The 19880-nt window shown below is 43.4% G+C and overlaps 1 protein-coding gene across 3 annotated transcripts in view; it reads left to right on the top strand.

Moving 5' to 3' along the window:
* The window catches only part of LOC122553319 (autophagy-related protein 2 homolog B-like), a 111837-nt gene that overhangs the window by 68676 nt on the left and 23281 nt on the right, over positions 1-19880 (top strand). For all 3 annotated transcript variants that reach the window (XM_043696876.1, XM_043696877.1, XM_043696875.1), the window contains exons 24-35: positions 857-963; positions 3616-3708; positions 3795-3865; positions 5376-5452; positions 5547-5711; positions 6926-7076; positions 7565-7773; positions 8608-8834; positions 10465-10597; positions 12703-12897; positions 18083-18184; positions 18802-18886. In XM_043696876.1, the coding sequence (XP_043552811.1) occupies positions 857-963; positions 3616-3708; positions 3795-3865; positions 5376-5452; positions 5547-5711; positions 6926-7076; positions 7565-7773; positions 8608-8834; positions 10465-10597; positions 12703-12897; positions 18083-18184; positions 18802-18886 (1615 nt within the window). The remainder of the gene's footprint in view (positions 1-856; positions 964-3615; positions 3709-3794; positions 3866-5375; positions 5453-5546; positions 5712-6925; positions 7077-7564; positions 7774-8607; positions 8835-10464; positions 10598-12702; positions 12898-18082; positions 18185-18801; positions 18887-19880) is intronic.

Below are 19880 nucleotides of genomic sequence, written 5' to 3'. Positions count from 1 at the left end.
CTTTCATGATTTTGAAAACTTAATCAAATCTCCTCCTTTCCCAGGAGAACAGTCCCGCATTCTTCAGCACTAAGATTTCTCATTTCTGAAACCATTCTTGTAAATCACTCTGCACCCTCTGCGATTCATTGAAATCCTTCCAATAATGGTGCCCACTGTACACAGTACTCCAGCTGAGGTCTAACAATTGTCTTACACGAGTTCAACATCACCTCCTTGTTCTTATACTCTATATTCCTCCTTTGTCATTCGGGTGGATCATGGCTGATCTTTGCCTTGACGCCTTTTTCCCACACTATCCTCCTGTCCCTTAGAGTTTTCAAATATTACATGATAGCTCTGTAGGGCAAATTTGAATGTATTTCTGCTATCTATTTCACTAGCTTCACATGTTGTAAAAAATCTCTCGCTAGGACCTCTTATTTTGGAAGAGTATTGATGTCCCAGTATTTCCCAGATTTGTCAAAACACAGAAGGAAGTGCAAGTATCCTGTTTCTGCCAGTGCTACTCTGACACTCTAAGCAAGTATAGAATTAGCGTCTGCCAACTTGCAGCTGGCTTTTACTCAGCACTTGGCCAGAAGGAAGCATCAGCAACAGGAACTCAGAATACCAGAAAGAAAATAACCTCGTACTGATGCTGTATTTGTCAACACTTTACAATGAGGATGTTCCTTTGGTTCATGAACCCAGCTAGTTCTGATCTGATTAAATCGTTCAGTTGTATTTGAGAAGGAGCTGCATGTAAACTTGACATTGTGTTGTTAATTTAACCTTGTGACCATGCTAGATTTATATTGGCTTCAGAACCTGTTAATGTTGTTGGATTCATTGCTGTCTTCCTCCCTCCCTACAGTTTGTGGATTTTCTGAATATTGCTGATGAACCAGTTTTGGGTTATGCTCATCCAGCAAATGAAACTACCTTTCACCTGCATCTCTGGAGTTGTGCCCTGGACTACAGGTAAACAACTTCTAAGGACAAGGTTTCTCACCATTTATTCTGTTGAATACATCAATTAGGGGATATACAACAAGATTTAATGCAGAATAAAGCCTTCACATTATTACATCAAACACTCCAGGATAAGACACAGCGTGGGGTTAAATAGAACATAGAAAATTACAGGTAAAAACAATGACTGCAGATGCTGGAAACCAGATTCTGGAATAGTGGTGCTGGAAGAGCACAACAGTTCAGGCAGCATCCGAGGAGCAAAAAAATCGACGTTTCGGGCAAAAGCCCTTCATCAGGAATAAAGGCAGAGAGCCTGAAGGGTGGAGAGATAAGTGAGAAGAGGGTGGGGGTGGGGAGAAAGTAGCATAGAGTACAATAGGTGAGTGGGGGAGGGGATGAAGGAGTTGAAGTGTTCCGAGGAGGAAGATGAGGCGTTCTTCCTCCAGGCGTCTGGTGGTGAGGGAGCGGTGGTGAAGGAGGCCCAGGACCTCCATGTCCTCGGCAGAGTGGGAGGGGGAGTTGAAATGTTGGGCCAGAGGGCGGTGTGGTTGATTGGTGCCGGTGTCCCGGAGATGTCCCCTAAAGCGCTCTGCTAGGAGGCGTCCAGTCTCCCCAATGTAGAGGAGACCGCATCAGGAGCAATGGATACAATATCATTTATTCTGCCCACAATGTTATGCCAAGGATTATTACTAATCTAAAATAAAATAACCTAACCTATGCACCCCTCAATTCACTGCTTTCCATGTGCATGTCCAGCAGTCGCTTAAATGTCCCGAATGACTCTCTTTCACCACCACTGCTGGTAACTCATTCCATGCATTCACAACTCTCTGCGTAAAGAACCTACCCGTGACGTCTCCTCTATACCTTCCTCCTAATATCTTAAAACTGTGACCCCATGTGCCAGTCAATCCTGTCCTGGGGAAAAGTCTCTGGCTATTGACTCTATCCATGCCTCTCATTACCTTGTGTACCTCGATCAGGTCACCTGTCTTCCTCCTTCTTCTCTCCAGAGAGAAAATTCTGAGCTTTAGTCAACCTCACTTCGTAAGGCAAGCCCTCCACTCCAGGCAACATCCTGGTAAACCTTCTTTGCACCCTCTCCAAAGCATCTGTATCTTTCCTATTACGTAGTGACCAGAAGTGGATACAATATTCCATGTGTGGTCTCACCAGGGTCTTGTAGAGCTGCAGCAAAACCTTGCGGCTCTTAAACTCAATCCCCCTGTTAATGAAAACCAAAACACCATGTGCTTTCTTAACAACCCTATCCACTTGGGTGGCAACTTTGAGGGATCTATGCACTTGAACACCAAGATCCCTCTGTTCCTCCACACTGCCAAGAATCCTGTCTTTAATCCTATATTCAGCATTCAGATTCAACCTTCCAAAATACTTCACTTCACATTTATCCAGGTTGAACTCCATCTGCCATTTCTCAGCCTAGCTCTGCATCTTGTCTATGTCGTGCTGCAGCCTGCAATAGCCCTCAATACTATCAACTCCAACTTTTGTGTCACCGGCAGATTTACTAACCCACCCCTCAACCTCCTCATTTAAGTCATTTATAAAAACTACAAAGAGCAGAGGCCCAAGAACAGAGATCTGAAGGACCCCACTCAACACTGTCCTCCAGGCAGTATACTTTCCATCTACAACCGCTCTCTGCCTTCTGTCAGCCAGCCAATTCTGAATCCAGACAGCTAAATCTCCCTGTATCCCATACTTCCTGACTTTATGAATGAGCCTACCATGAGGACCCTTATCAAATGCCTTGCTGAAGTAATACAGCATAAAACTTTGTACTGCCTCCATCAACCCCTTCACAGAGATAGGGACAGCACGTGGTTAGACTACAGAGTAAAGCTCCCTTTACACTGTCCCCATTAAACACTCTCTGGGTAGGTACAACATTGGATTAGATACTGAATAAAGCTCTCTTTGTAATGCACTGGCAAACATGTGTGACACTAGTTAGGAGAAAGTGAGGTCTGCAGATGCAGGAGATCAAAGTTGAAACTTTATTGCTGGAACAGCACAGCAGGTCATTAGGGTTAGGGTTCCTGTAAGTTGCTGCACAATCCTCAGTAAAACTGCTGCATGTCCATTAATTCCATCATCATTGATTGCACTTGAGGGTGTATCCTGGTAACCATTTGTACTGAGTAGGAAAATCTGGTAAGAAAGAGTGATGTCAGTTTTAGCCAGTTATACCTCTGAAGAGGCTGCCTCAGCAACCTGAATAAGCCCTTCCTGAAGAAGGGCTTATGCCCGAAACGTCGATTCTCCTGTTCCCTGGATGCTGCCTGACCTGCTGCGCTTTTCCAGCAACACATTTTCAGCTCTGCCTCAGCAAAGGCTTATCAGGTTCCCTGTCCCAAGAGTAAGGCCTGGAGCTGGATCACTTTTGTACTCAGAATTTCAGGTGGTTGTTCTTTTGGAATTGATCAGCTGAAGTTTCAAACGATGGACACGGCTGAAGCTGAAAGGGTAGGAAAGAAAATAAGGTAGTTGATGTCATGCGGGAGTTTGAAGGTTATGAAAGGAGAATGAATGGTTGATACGTTCCACTGTTTTGAAGACCAGAGAAAGAATGAATTGGAGTAGCTGATGTTGTTAACACCTAAAATGTGTATGCTTCTGTCTGTTTTTCAGGCCACAATATTTACCAGTTAGAGCACTAGTCACTGTTGAAACCTTTACAATATCCAGTAACATTGTTCTGGACAAGTATTGCTCCACTCTCAGGTAATGACTGACTCCTTCAAGATTACATAACCACTTTCTCTTTCTGCAAATTATCTATTTGTAATAAACTCTCTTGCATTTTCCAGAATTATTATTGATGATGCTGCATTGTACTTGTCTGAAAAATGTCATCTATCTGCAGTAAATTTAAAGAAAGGTGAGATTGCAATTATATCTAGCTTTAAAGGGGATATGTTCAGTTATGTAAGATATTAAAGGGAAGGGTTCTTCAGAGAGGAGGGGGACCTGTTCCCCAGTGAGAATCCATTTTCTCAGGACACCGTAAGACCATAACATATCAGAGCATAATCAGGCCATTTGGCCCATCCAGTCTACTCCACGATTCGATTATGGCTGATATGTTTCTCAAATCTATTCTTCTGCCTTCTCCATGTAACATGTAATTCCCTCACCAATCAAGAACCTATCTAATTCTGTCTTGTATACAGTCAATGACTTGTCCTCAACAGCCCTCTGCGGCAATGCATTCCACAGGTGAAATTTCTCCTTATTTCAGTTCTAAAGGGTCTTCCCTTCACTCTGAGGCTCTGCCCTCATGTTCTAGTATCTCCTGCGAGTAGAAACATCTTCTCCACTTCCACTCTATCCAGGCCTCTCAATATTCTATACATTTAAATGAGATCTCCCCTCATCCTTCTAAACTCGAGAGTCCTCAGTTGCTCCTCATATAACAAGCCCTTCATCCCCAGGATCATTCTTGTAAACGTCCTCTAGACCCCCTCAACACCAGCAAGTTTAGATTAGATTACATTACAGTGTGGAAACAGGCCCTTCGGCCCAACAAGTCCACACTGACCCGCCGAAGCGAAACCCACCCATACCCCTACATTTACCCCTTACCTAACACTATGGGCAATTTAGTATAGCCAATTCACCTGGCCCTGCACATCTTTGGACTGTGGGAGGAAACTGGAGCACCCAGAGGAAACCCACGCAGACAACGTGCAAACTCCACACAGTCAGTCGCCTGAGGCGGGAATTGAACCCGGGTCTCTGGCGCTGTGAGGCAGCAGTGCTAACCACTGTGCCACCCACGTTCTACCTTAGATACAGGGCCCAAAACTGCTCTCAGTATTCCAAATGTGGTTGGACCATAGCCTTATTCAGCCTCAGCAGTACATCTCTGCTCTTGTATTCTAGCCCTCTTGAAATGAATGCTAACATTGATTTGCCTTCCTAGCTGCCAATTGAACCTGCATGTTAACCTTAAGAGAATCCTGAATTAGAACCCCCAGATGTCTCTGTGCTTCAGATTTCCAAGCTTTTCCCAATTCAGAAAATAGTCTGTGCCTCTATTCTTTCTATCAAAGTGCATAACCTCACACTTTGCCAGATTGTGTTCTATCTGCAACTTCTTTGCCCACTCTCCTAGCATGTACAAGTCCTTCTGCAGCCTCCCCATTTCCTCAGTACTTTCTGTCCGTCCATCTATTTTTGTGCCATCTGTAAATTTAGCAACAGTGATCTCAGTTCCTTCGTCTATATCATTAACATATAACCTGAATAGTCGTGAAGACCACAGGGAACTTGGTTGCTGTTAGATTTTTGTTGACTTTTGCAGCTTTTTATTGGCTGACTGTCAATATGTTACTATGAAAGACAAAATCTGTTCACCAGGTTCAGTCAGTCCAAATTATTTATTCCAGATTACGTGCGTGTCCTGGACATGGGGTTACTGGAATTCCAAATAACTGCATCAAAGCAGACTGCAGAAGCAGAGAGGGTGAGGGAGACTTTAGGCATTTTGGTTGTTACTGTGTCAGATTGTTCATACTTATTGGGTTCTCCAATGAACTTTACCGCTTTGTCAATTTCAGCCCCGGTTTGAGCTTCGATGCGCAAGTGACGTCATCCATATCCGGACGTGTTCTGATTCTTGTGCTGCCCTTATGAATCTCATCCAGTATGTGGCGAGTTACGGCGACCTACATCCACCTTGCAAATTCCAGGCCGCTGCAGGAACAGCAGCTCAGAGAAGCAGGGTAATCAAAATATATTTACAATAATTTATTTTCAATGCTGTCATGGGGTTTGGCATTGCTGGCTATGCCAGGATGAATTGCCCATCCCTCTTCAAGATTTTGAGAAAGCTGGCTTATTCACAGGAATCTAGCTGATATTGTTATGATGGACAAGTCAGGTCCCAGGCTGAAACCTGCTTTGATAAATTAGAATTTGTTTTGGTTTTGTATTGCCCATTCCTGGTTGCCCTTGAGAAGATGGTGGTGAGCTGCCTTCTTGAACTGTGACACTGGTGTAGGTCCCCAGTGCTATTAGGGAGGGAGTTCCAGCATTTTGACCAAGCATCAATGAAGGAGCAGTGATATACTTCCAAATCAGGATGATGCGTGACTTGGAGGGAAACCTGCAACTGGTAGTGTTCCCATGTATCAGCCGCCCTTGTCCTTCTTGGTGGAAGCAGTCATGAGTTTGGAAGGTGCTGTCTAAGGTACCTTGGTGAATTTCTACAGTGCATCTTGTAGATGGTACACACTGCTGCTACTGAGTGTTGGTGGTAGAGGGAGTGAATGTTGACTGCAGTCATCAGTGAAAATCTCCACTTTTGGCATTACTCTAAGGAACTCCTGCAGGGTATCCTGGACGTCAGATGAGTGATATCCAACCAGAGGAGAGTTTTCCCTGACTCCCTCTGACTCTAGCAGAAAGTGAGGACTGCAGATGCTGGAGATCAGAGTTGAGAGTGGGGTGATGGAAAAGCACAGCAGGTCAGGCAGCATCTGAGGAGCAGGAGAACCAATATTTTGCTCAGAACTTTTGGTGCCACACTTGGCCAAAAGCAACCTTGTTGTCAAAGACTGCCTCTTTCACCTCATTTCTGGAATTCAGCTCTTTTAAACAAAGGAGTCAGGAGCTGAGTGACTGTGACCTAGTTCAAACTGGGTGTCAGTGAGCAGGTCCAGTTTGTGCGTGTGTGTATAGCCATAGAACCATGATAGAATGATAACAGAGTTATTGATTAATTACAGTGATCAAGTATATAACAGATCCAGACACAAGAGGCGGAAACCTCCAGTCAGGCCAAGGTTTGGGAACCTCAAATCCACAGTCACTTGTTCTCTTTCACTGCCCTCATCCCTCAACTGTAAACCACACTTGCCCCATTTCACGTTGACCTCAGTAAACCTTTGTCATTCTGGTGCCTGATGGATTAACCGTAGCAATGTCTCCTACTCAGGCTGGTTCAGGTGACAGTGCTCCCTGCCGAACCTCCGGCCTTGCTGAAGCCGAGCAAAAGCTCTTACGGGACCTGATGATCGATGCGATGGAAGAGATGGATATCGCACCGTCTTCGCCTCCTACTACTCAAGCCTCACAGCACTCAAATGGTGAGTGGAGAAGGCAGAAGGGTCAAATGAAAAGCTGCAAGTGCTAACCATTAAACAGGAAGAGGCGCTGAGTTTAGTCAGCTGTAAACTGATATCTTTTATGATGCTCCTTATAGCCTACTTCTTTCACCTGGTCTCGTTATAACATCTTCCAACCTGCAAACTCTTGAAATCTCTCTGTTCCTCCAATTCTGATCTGTTGTATATCCTCAAGTAGCTAAGTGTGCAGTCACCTGTCCTTGCTCTGCAATTTTCTTCCTAAGCCCCTCTACCTCTCACCTCTTAAAACTGGCCTCACGGATAGTTACCTATCCTCCTATCTCCTCACATAACTGTGCCAAACTTTGTTAAAAATATATCATATCTTGTTTTACTGTTTTAAACATGATCATTTGAAACAAAGATCAACCATCTTCTTTTGACCTTTTCTGTTACCTTTCAAAGTAACACAAGAATGATGAGTTTAATTGGTCTTTCTCGACCTTTAGGGATCTACGATGACCTCATTCACGAGCGTGAGCCAGCTCGGTCTGACCTGTTTCTGTTCCCCGATGAGAGTGGAAGTTCTTCACAAGAACACAGCCCAAGTTCCACCATGATCTTCCCGGAACATCATGCAGTCTACCCCACCTTCCCCAGTGAGCAACCTGAGAGTGAGGATTTCTGTATCCTGGAGGCACCAAAAATGGCGATCATGGTAAGTGCTGAAAGGGAAAAAAGAATCGCTGCGAGGAGCTTCTAATGTTTAAAGGAAGATCTAAAGAATGCTGCCAGACTGCAGGGTTTCTGCAGCAATTTCTGTTTTTGCTTGTTTCAGATTTCCAGCATCCACAGTTCTTCCTTTTATACATATTTGTGGATGTTAGTACATTATATAGGTTGCCACAGCTCAGGAAAACTACTCACTATCACCTACTTAAGGCCAATTAAGAATGGACAACAGAAATGCTGACATAGCCAACTCACACCTCGTGAGCAAATGTTTAAAACAAGCGGCTGCTGCAGTTCTTCATATTTACCTAGTAGTGGTGATGTTTTAAAAATGCTTAATTTCCTGTCCAGCCCTTTGCAACATCCTGAACTCATCGAAATACAAGTCTTTCCTAACTGAGATCAGTAGCGGAAGTGCTGCACCTCAGGGTGAGTGAGGGACTGGAATCAATATTAGTACTCATGTTGCTGATGACCATCAAGTAACTCCAGCTGAAATTTATTTTATTCAAACATGGAACATGGGTGTTGCTGGCTGGGCCAGCTCTTAGTGCCTGTCTTAGTTGCCCTTGAGAAGGTGGGGGTGAGCTGCCTTGAACCGCTGCAGTCCCTGTGATGTTGGTAGACCCACAATGCCCTTAGGGTGGGAGTTCCAGGACTTTGACTCAAAGACCCAGAAAGAATGGCGATATATTTCCAAGTCATGGTGGTTGAGTGGCTTGGAGGGGAACTTGCAGGTAGTGGGTTTTCCCATGTATCTGCTGTCCATCTAGATGAAAATGCCTGAAGTTTTTAAAGGAGTTATTTGTCTTTCTGGCAGAGAGAGACTGAGCCTGTCGTGAGGATGTTGAATTCCGGACCGATCCTCATCAAAGATGACTACTTCTCACAACCAGTGAAGAAGCTGGACACAAGCAAATCACCACTGCACCTTCCAGTCCCTGAGATCCGATATGTGGTGAAGGAGATCTCGGTTGTCTGGCACCTTTATGGAGGAAGGGACTTCGGAACTGCCCTGTCTGCACGTTCTCCTGTGAAAAGCATAACGTATGTCTTTTTATCATCGCTGTTGCTGATCGTGTTTAATGTATTAGTAGTTTCATGAAAGTCACAAAGGACCAATGTGTTTTAAGTTTTGTAATTATCATGTCCTCAAACTCCTATCAGCAGTGACAGGTCTGTACCCACTTGTCCTTCGACACTGAAAGTGATCTCTCTGAATTTTGAATTCCAGAACATTTTACAATAGTTAAATTATTTTAGATTATTTGCATAGTTGAAAGGATGAAACATACTGACTAGACTTAACCCAATCTTGAAATCCCAGTGGCAGGTCTAAAACATAACGGAAAATTAACAATCCAATCTGATATCAGGATCCAAATGACCAACATCAGTAAGACCTACCATGTTGAGTTCCCATAGCACCTGCCTAGCCAGTCCACATCATTAACATTCTGTTGATATCCAATTAAAACCTTAATATCAGTCAGGCAATGGATTGTCCCCAGGTCAAGCTACAGTCCACATAGCAGCCATCATTGTGTCCATTGTAGATTGTATGATTTGTATATATTTTTAATATCAGCTAAGTTTGGACTTTTGAATTCTGATTTAATGATGTGACATTTTTCTGTTTCTGAAGAGTTTAATGATTAACTTGTCGGTATTTCTGTAGCCATAATAAATTTTTAAGAACCACTTGAAGGTGTCACTTTCAGAACTAATGTGTTTTATTTACTTTGGAAGAGTATGTCATGGAGCAAGATTTCTGTGAGAAACGTAAGGAATTTTATTAAAGCTTAAGGAAAACACCCATAGCTTGAAAAAGATATTTAGTTTTGGGCATGAAAATGGATATTTAAGGCAATGTCCCTGAGAAGTAAGGAATTCAGTAATAGTCTCAGACCTGACGTTTTTGGGTAAAACCCTGAAGTGGTTATTTGAAGTGGAGAACATTTGAACTCAGATATGTGAAAGTTCTAGGAAAATGCGACCTGATTTTTCAACATGGATATTGAAGTCACGCTTAAATTAAGCCTATTGAGGTGAGAGAAAGATTTTGCTTTCTACTTTGAGTACTGTTCAAGGGGTGCTTTTGGAATCCGTAAGGAAGTTTCTTTTTGGGATTAATGGGAGTAAATGTAACCGTCTTTAAGCAAATCGTTTGGTTTATTCTGTTTTTTTTCTGTCTAGAAGTTTCTATTCTATTGTTTAAAACTAATTTGCAACATTGTGTGTTCATGTTGCAGTGAGGAACCACCTTGTTAAAACCAACAAGAAAAGAAACAAAAATTCTGATTTATCAAGCCAGATTTAACTCTACGATTTGACCTGTCCAAAAATAAGATCAGCTGGGATCAAAGCAGTGTCTTTCAAGATATAAAAGGAAATTAGTAATTAGCAAATTGTGTTGAGGCAACATATATTGAATGTACACTAATTCACTGCTGTTTAAGCATAGCTGCTTCCTGAAGGTTGAGGGAGATGGATTTGATTTGGAGTCCTGAAAGGAATTGGTTCAAGTTGGAGACTGAGTGTTAGTCTTAATTTTGTGAGGCAAAACTATGGTCTCCAAGTAGGACTGTTACACGATGCTTCCGTTTAAGTCATCGTTAATAAAGAACAAATATGCAATGATGCAAATTGAAGTACTTACTGGCTGGTTTCTTTGTAGACCTAAATCTGCTTCCAGCTCCTGTCAAGGCTCGCCATCTCAGTCGTCAGCCCGCCATGGCCGTTCTGCCCGGCGTATTCAGGGTGGACCAGGGAGGAATCATGATGTCCTGATGGAGATTCAGTTCAGCAAGGTAGAGATCAGTATCATTCAGTTTCTGACCTGTGAGTACCATACTTGGTGCTGCTGCTGCTATACTAACTGAATGTTTTGTGAAACACTTGCACATTGCATTGTGCTTCACATGAGAGCAAAAACTTTCCATAATTCATTTCTTTTCTCCTTTCTTTGCCAGCTTTATCTTATTGTTAACAGATTGACATATTGCTGTCAATCCCCATGTGCCACCCCCCACCACCCCAAATTTGGCCTAACTAGTCTGTGAGACAGATAGTTACAAAGACTACATCAATATTAAAAACAGGTATCTCATTTGTTCTTTTCATAACCCCATGACATTTCAGTGTAGAAAGTTTTAAATATCTTTAAAAGATATTAACTCTTGTAATGTAGGAAACACAGCTGTGAATGTCAACCAAAGGAAACTTCCACAACAGGTCCCAGTGTGATGTTGTGTGAGGGATAAATAGTGGTTCAGACTGGGGGTAACCTACCTGTCCTTCCAATAGTGACCATGGTACCTTTTACATTCTCCTGAGATAGCAGATATGGCCCTCATTTTAATACCTCATCTGAAAGATGGGGTTCCTCTGGAAGTACAGCACTCCGTCAGAATTGCAATAACAGTACCAATCTGAATTTGTTTGCTCAAATCTCTGGAGAAGTCTTTGAATCCACAATCTTCATCCTGACTGAGAGACTGGCTGCTACCACTGAGCCAAACTTGGCAGCATTTATCTGGAGTTCATTCTATATATTGGTCGCTCTATTGATAAGCATTCTCTCAATGTCAGGCCTAAAGTTATATTTTACTTGTTTGCAATACTTCTTTGCCCTGTTCTTGACATTTAAGATAATATTCTGGATTTACTGTTCCCATTCTTCTAAGAATCTACGGCACCTTACTTTCAAACAGAAAAGTTTCTCCAAGTGGTTCCTCAAGTCTCAGACCCTGACCCTGTCAGTCATGCTGCTTCTCTGTTCTGCCTCTGTTACTTTAATATCACCCTTGTGTCTCAGTGACTGGAACTGATCATAGGTTTCAGGTAGGTGTTATGGACCAGGCCAGACCCCCTCAAAATATTTCAAGAGAGTAGCCCAGACCCTAACTTTGCTAGTTGCTTTAAGCCGGTGTAAAGTGGATATTCCAGGAGGGATGCAGCTGGGCCAACAACTTGGTTTCAAACAAAACAGAATATATTTGCAAGATTACAGAATGAAACACAAACAAACGAGAACAGAATACAGAATGACTTAACCTGTCTGAAAACCCAGCAGATTATCCCAATTTAATGATGCTGTTCCAAATAATTGCAACAATCCCCATAAGCACCCCATTGCAAAAAAAAAATTCTAACACAGATTCTCATGGGATGGGGGGGGAGCGGGGGTAGCAGAGAGAGAGAGAGATGTCGCCTGGAACACCACCTTCCATGTAGCTGTTTCTTGCACCAGCAGCCTCTCGCTGCTTGACTGCTTTCAGTGAACAGCCAGACTGCTCAAACCAAACCAAAGAAAAGCAAGACTTGGAGAACTGGCCACTCCCCTTTCATAGTACAAGTGTTTTTTTAAAAACTTGAAAGCCTTTTTGTCTGAGGCAGTATCTGTTAGCTATAATCAAATTGGTCCTAAAACCCTTTAAACCTAGACCTTTTGGAATCGCTGCTTTTACGATCTCTGGAAAAAAAAAGCCTCAGACAGCATACCTTGTTAAAGGAGCAACATCATCGCATAGGATTGATCAAAACTGGGCACCTTGCTGAAGTTGGGTCTCATTAAACTCAAAAGTTTAATGGTTTCCCTGACTTGTATTATACTGTTTGAACTGTTGATTTGTTCATTGCTGTTCTGCATCAATTGCGTATGTTGAATTTCAAGTCTGAAAAAGACACCATGGGTGTTTTCAACCTAATTACAAAGCTTTAATGATGTCTCACCAATTTCCCAATCCATGAAAATGCCAGTATTTTATCCATCACTCCACCTTTGCAACCTGTGCGACTATTTAAATAAATGTTTTGCTTGATTTTAGTTCAGTAGCAATCCTTCCAAATAAATGACCTTTCAGTTTAGTTTGAAATCAGTTCACTATTTGATGTCAATGTTTTTTTTTAAAAGGTGAAATTTCAGCACGAAGTGTACCCTCAGACAGATTTTCATGAAGATCCAAGTTCAGCAGAGCGTCCCATTTCACGACAAGTCTTTATCGTTCAAGATCTTGAGATCAGAGACCGTCTTGCCACATCCCAGATGAACAAATTCCTCTACTTGTATTCGAGCAAAGAATTCCCAAGAAAGGCTCATTCTAATATGGTGAGGTCCGGGTTTGGAAGGAGGAAACTCAATTAAAAAGCCACTGGGTGAGGTGTCCTTTGAACACTTCAGCAGCCCATCTACCTAACCTCTTGGTGTTGGTTGGAAGAATTCTAAATGGAGCTCAAGGAATGGGTGCACTGAAAATTGTATCTGTCAATGTTGTCCAAAGCAGTTAAGCCTCGGAGGGAGTACAGTGCAGTTTCACCAGAATAATACTGAGGCTGAAAGAGTTAACTTATTAAGGTTGCTTTCAAAGACTAGACTTGTATTCCCTTGAGGTTAAAGATTAAGTCTGATATAATTGAGGTGTTAAAAGAATTTGTGGGTAGAGCAGACTCAATGGGCCGAAGTTTCTCTTAATTTGTGCTCAAGTGATTATCTGATGTATAGCCACCTGCCTGCATAAATATTTTTGATCAACCTGTTCAGATGTATTGCAAGAGTCTTCTTGAGCAGGTGGCTCAAAAGTAGGGGCAGGAAACTCTGCTCAACAAAGACTATAGTTGAAATCTGAAGTGCTGTGTCAAATTGGTGAGGATCAGTTGAAAATTTCAAAACTGAGATTATAGACTTTTGGTTGGTACCACCAAAGCAAGTCAGTGGAACTGAGATACAGATCAGTCATCATCTCATTGAGTGACAGAAGAGGCTCAAGGAACCTTTTCTTGTTCCTACATTCCACTGGTTACATGACTTGCTATTTCTGCTCATTTTGGGATGAAATGGGTTCTGGTATTAGATCTGCATTCTGTTCGCAAATCACAAACAAGACAGCAATTGTTTTTTTTATTTATTATTTATGGAATATGGTCATTGCTGGCTAGCCAGCATTTAATGTTGTAGAATTGATTTTAATGCTGCCTGACTAGCAGACAGTAAACCCAGTGAGGTGTGAGCAGGAGCAAAGTTGATTCTGATATCCTTGAGGAGAAATTGAGGACTGCAGATGCTGGAGATCAGAGCCGAAAGTGTGGTGCTAACAAAGCACAGCAGGTCAGGCAGCATCCGAGGAGCAGGATACTCGACATTTCGGGCAAGAGCCTTTCATCAGGAATGAGGCTTGTGAGCCGAGGGATTGGAGAGATAAATGGGAAGGGGGGGTGAAGTGGGGGGCAAGTTAGCTGAGAGTGCGATAGGTGGATGGAGGTGGGGGTAATGGTGATAGGTGAGAGAGGTGGGTGTAGCGGATAGGTGGGATGGAAGATGGACAGGTCAAGAGGGTAGTGCCACATTGCAAGGTTGGAAGTGGGATAAGGTGGAGGGGAGGGGAAATGAGGAATCTGATGAAATCCCCATTGATGCCATGAGGAATCAGAATGCAAAGTACTGGGCTAATGGTAAGATTCTTGGGAGTGCAGATGAGCAGAGAGATCTCAGTGTCCATGTACACAGATCCCTGAAAGTTGCCACCCACATTGACAGAGTTGTTAAGAAGGCATACAGTGTTTTGGCCTTTATTAATAGAGGGATTAAGTTACGGAACCAGGAGGTTATGCTGCAGCTGTACAAAGCTCTGGCACGGCCACACTTGGAGGATTATGTACAGTTCTGGTCACCGCATTATAAGAAGGATGTGGAAGCTTTGGAAAGGGTGCAGAGATGGGCTTCAGATTAGTATGACAGGGAGGTGCAACATCGAGGGCCGAAGGGCCTATACTGTGCTGTAATGTTCTATGTTCTATGAGGTAGGGGAGTCCCAAAGCGGAAGATGAGGCGTTTTTCCTCCAGATGTCGGGTGGTTAGAGTGTGGCAATGGAGGAGGCCTAGGACCTGCATGTCTTTGGTGGAGTGGGAGGGAGAGTTGAAGTGTTCAGCCACGGGGCAGTGCGGTTGGTTGATGCAGGTGTCCCGGAGATGTTCTCTGAAGCACTCTGCCTGTCTCCCCAATGTAGATGAGACCGCATCGGGAGCAACAGATATGCAAGTGACACGTGGAAGTGCAGATAAAACTCTGCTGGATGTGGAAGTCTCCTTTGGGGCCTTGGTCGGAGGTGAGGGGGGAGGTGTGGGCGCAGGTTTTGCAATTCCTGCCGAGGCAGTGGAAGGTACCGGGTGGGGATGGAGGGTTGGTGGGCAGTGTGGACCTGACAGAGTCGTGGAGGGAGCGGTCTTTATGGAAAGCGGATAGGGGTGGGAGGGAAATCGGGGTCCATTTGTCGGTGGCGGAAATGGTGGAGAATGATGTGATGTGTACGGAGGTTGGTGGAGTGGAAGATGAGGATCAAGGGGGGATTCTGTCCTTGTTGCATTTCGAGGAGTGGGGTTTCGAGGGCAGAGGTGCGGGAAGTGAATGCGATGTGCTGGAGGGCATCATCGACCACGTGGGAGGGGAAATTGTGGTCTTTAAAGATGGAGGCCATTTGGTTTGTTCTGAGGTGGAACGGTCCTCCTGGGACCAGATGAGGTGGAGGAATTGGGATTAAGGGATAGCATTTTTACAGGAGGCAGGGTGGGAGGAGGTGTAGTCTAGGTAGCTGTGGGAGTTGGTGGGTTTGTAGAAGATGTCCGTGTTGAGTCGGTCACCGTTGATGGAGAGGGAGAGGTCCCAGAAGGGGGGAGAGGCATCTGAGATGGTCCAGATGAACTTAAGGTTGGGGTGGAATATGTTGGTGAATTTGATGAACTGTTCAACCTCCCCGTGGGAGCACAAGGTGATGCCGATACAGTCAAAGAGGTGGGGAATGGTGTTGGTGTGACTGTGGACGATGGACTGTTCTACATAACCGACAAAGAGACAGGCATAGCTGGAGCCCATGCGGGTGCCCATGGCTACACCTTTCGTCTGGAGGAAATGGGAAGATTCAAAGGAGAAATTATTGAGGGTAAAGACCAGTTCAGCCAAATGAATGAGAGTATCAGTGGAGGGGTGCTGGTGGGGATGTCGGGAGAGGAAGAAACTTGAGTGCTTAGAGGCCATCGTCATGGTGGATAGAGGTGTATAGAGACTGCTTGTTCATGATGAAGATGAGGTGTTGGGGGCTGTGGAAACAAAAGTCTTAGAGGAGGTGGAGGGTGTGGGTGGTGTCCCGAATGTATGTGGGGAGCTCCTGGACCGGGGAGGGAGGAATAGAACAGTATCAAGGTATATGGAGATGAGTTTCCCCATCCCCACCCTCCTGCCATTTATCTCTCCACCCCCTTGGCTCCCAGCCTCATTCCTGATGAAGGGCTCTTGCCCGAAAAGTCAATTCTCCTGCTCCTCGGATGCTGACTGGCCTGCTGTGCTTTTCCAACACCACACTCTCCACTCTGAGATCCTTCGGTCACTCATGGATGAACAAAGTAACTGTGAGTGAAGGTGCAGAAATATCTAACTATGTGGAATATATTCCAGCTTTAACCAGAGATTTGACGGGAGGGGAGTCAGTCCCTGAAGGGCTTGTACCCCCTCAACCAGAATTTTAAAAGAGGATACCTGCATTGCATAAATGATCAGTGGACCTCCAGAACTGGTGTGAAGAACAGCCCAGAATCGAGTACTTGTTGAGACATTTCTGAGGACATAATAGCACTTAGAATAAAAGGAAATTCATTCAGTTCCTCAAACCTACTGTGTTCTACAATGAGATCAACTCCATTTAATCAGCTTTTCTCTGATTCTTTGAAACTTTTAACACTGAAGTATAGACAGGAGTAGGAATAGGCCATTCTGTTCCTCAAGCCTACTCCACCATTCAATGTAATCATAGCTGATCATCAAGCCCAGTTCTGTAATCTCAGCCTCCCCCATATTTAACTCCCTCCTGAAAACACACTTTCTACAACCACTTTCTCTGGTAGAGAATTCCATAGACTCTCCACTCACAGAATGAAGAAATTTCTCCTCATCTTAGTCCTAAATTCCTTACCCTTAAACTATAACCTCTGGTTCTGGACTCCCCTTGCTGCATCTAACCTATCTAGTCTTGTTAGAATTCTTTGGTTTCTATGAGATCCCTCTTCATTCTTCTAAATTCCAGTGAATACAGTTGTAACAAACTCAATCTCTCTTCATATGTCAGTCCTGCCATCCCAGGAATCAATTATATAATAATTTTATTACATCAATCTGTCCTACGTAGTCTTGAAAGCTCCAAATGACCCATAGCATTCACAGTCTTTTGAAAGAGAGCGTTCTTGATTTCTGTTACCCTTTGTGTGGAAACAGCGATCTTTTGGAAGGTGAACATATGGACTGCAACGGTTCAAGAAGGCAGCTCACTACACTTTCAAGGGCATCTAGGGATGGGCAATAAAATGCTGACCAGCCAGTGACTCACACGTCCCATGTCTCACGAGTGAATAAAGAAAAGAACAGTAGAGCACAGGAACAGGGCTTTCGGCCCACCATTTCTGTGCTTACTATCATTCTGAACTAATCCCACCTGCCTGCGGTGGTCTATTATCTTCTATTCACTCCTGTTCATATGTCAGTTTAAATGCTCTTAAATGTTGCTTTCGTATTTGCTTCTACTACCTCCGCTAGCAGTGGATTCTATACACCTATGTAAAAAGTAAATTTCCTCTCACACCTCCTTTAAAATTTCCCCTCTCACCTTAAACCTATGACCTCTAGTATTTGACATTAACCCCCTGGGAAAAAGACACTGCCTATTCTCCTTACTGTGCTGCTTATAATTTTATGTACTTCTATCAGGTGGCGCCTCAGCCTCCAGCGCTTTAGCAAAAACAGGTGCCTGATTTTTAATAAATAATTCCTTCTTGGTCCACGAATGTCACTGATATGGCCCGGACTTGTTGCCCATCCTTAATTGCCACTGAGCTGGTGTGAGGGAGCAGCCTAGAACTCAGTACTCATTGAGATATTTCTGAGGTTGTTTGAGAATCAGCCGTATTGCTGTGGGACTGGAGTCACATGTAAGGCCAGTAAGGCCAGCAGATTTTCGTCCCTTAGGCATGTTAGTGAACTGATGAGTTTTTAATGACAATCTGTTAATTTATGATCACAATGAATTCTGGATTGATTTATTAATTGAATTTAAATTCCTTCAATTGCCATGATGGTATTTGAACTCTGTTTCTGAAACAGTAGTCCTGTTTGAATCCTTTTTAACATTTTGTGTACCTTAATTAGAAGATCTTTCAGTCTTCTACACTGAGAGAATGTAAGCGATGTTTATGCACATAGTATTGCCTTTGTAATTTAAAGAATGATAGTAACCTTTCACTATCTCTTCTTCAGCTAACTATTAAGGCATTACACGTGAGTCCAGATTCCACTCAGATGCCTCGTGAGTGCTGTTTACGCATCACACTAATGCCCCTTCGATTAAACATCGATCAGGTTAGTAAAAATGGGAGGGGAGTCATGCCTGTGCCCTAATCCTGTCCTTTCCACCAAATCATATCTGAGTTCATTCTGAACTGAACTATCAGGAAGGTTTTCCTGAACCAATATAAAGTCCCTGAGTTCACCAGCTTGACCCTGAATGGCCAGTCCATACACAACAGTTGTGTGTAGGATTATGGATCGGGATGTCCGCCAGTTCTTGCCCACAATGATGCTAACAGACTCGAAATGTGTTTGAGCTTCCCTCCAATGTCCAAGTGGTTAAGTATTGGAAGGAAATCAGATCTCTGGCAGTCAGAACCAAAATAAGTTCATTCCTTATTGGACCATCCTCTAATAAAGCAGTGCCTGTAAATCCCACATTATCAGTGAGGGTTTGTGCTGAGAGACTCAAAATCCCAGTAAGGATCAGTGCCCTTGGAATAAATTATTTTGGTAAAGTCATATTGACCTGGTGTCACCCTGACCTTTGTAGTTGTGAAAGAAAATTGTTTGTGAAACAAATCTGAGGTTTTCTTTCTGAAATACACGCAGAATTCTTTTTTGATCCTCCTGATTTTTGTTTTGTAAGCACTCTGATGGATTTTTGATTTCCCTCTTTCTACATTTAGGATGCACTGTTTTTCTTGAAGGACTATTTTACCAGCCTGGCTACCGAGGTAGAGCTGTTAATTCCTCCAGATCCTATACAAGAGGGTGAGTATCAATATCTGGCAGTTGGATTAGAGTCAGAGTTCCTAAACACAGCTGTCAGGAATGAAAATGGGGTGGAGGAGAGGGAAAAAAACTTGTATGTCAGATGTCCTAAAGCTGCTTTAAACTTAATGAAGTGTTTTGAATGTATTTGCCATTGTAATATAGGATGTACAGTAAGTGCCCATTAAAACCTTTCACTGAATCCCTTTCTCCAACTCGTTCAATTCAACATCCTCACCCTGCTTCAAGGACTTGTCTGTGATCTTAACTCTCTCAACTGAGGCCTAACCCCACCCATTCTGCTCCACGTTCAGTTTCAGGGCCTTCAGAATTCTTTGGAACTGTTTCCCTGGAGGCCACTCCACACCCTTCTCCCTCCACTGAGTCTGCTCTGGGCTTTTGCCCGAAAGGTCGATTTCGAAGCTCCTTGGATGCTGCCTGAACTGCTGTGCTCTTCCAGCACCACTAATCCAGAATGCTCCCTAAACCTACCTGTTCTTTCTGTTGTTCCACTAATTCTGCTCGTACAACTGCTTGTCCTCCATTTTCATAATATGAAGCACCACTCAAGGCTGTAGCTGCTTCATGAATGCATGTTCCTTGCCTTACATACACCTCAGAGAGTTGCGCTGATGCCTGGATTTCAAATCCAGAGAATGGAAATTCAGATCTCATCTTAATTTTAATTCACTTTCTTAAACTTTTATCTTGCTAGGAGCTTTTAGATTGTTGTAAAATGCAGTTGTTTATTTATGTCCTTTAGGAAAAGGGATTTGTTGTACTTACCCAGACTAGGACCATAACTGACTTTGGTCCCTGCACCAATGTGGTTCACTCTTAACTGCCCTCTGAAGGAAACCACCAAGTTGAGTTAATGAGGAATGAGCATTGAATGCTGACCTTACTATTGCTGCCATCATCCTGAGAATTTGTTTTTTTAAAAGGCTTCTGTGTGATTCTTTTAAGCTTAGCACAGCCAGAAAATGAGCTGAAG

The sequence above is a fragment of the Chiloscyllium plagiosum genome, chromosome 10 (genome assembly GCF_004010195.1).
Source record: "Chiloscyllium plagiosum isolate BGI_BamShark_2017 chromosome 10, ASM401019v2, whole genome shotgun sequence".
Classification (NCBI taxonomy): Eukaryota; Metazoa; Chordata; class Chondrichthyes; order Orectolobiformes; family Hemiscylliidae; genus Chiloscyllium; species Chiloscyllium plagiosum.
Note: the sequence above shows the minus strand (reverse complement) of the source record. Positions and strands in the feature narration are given on the sequence as shown.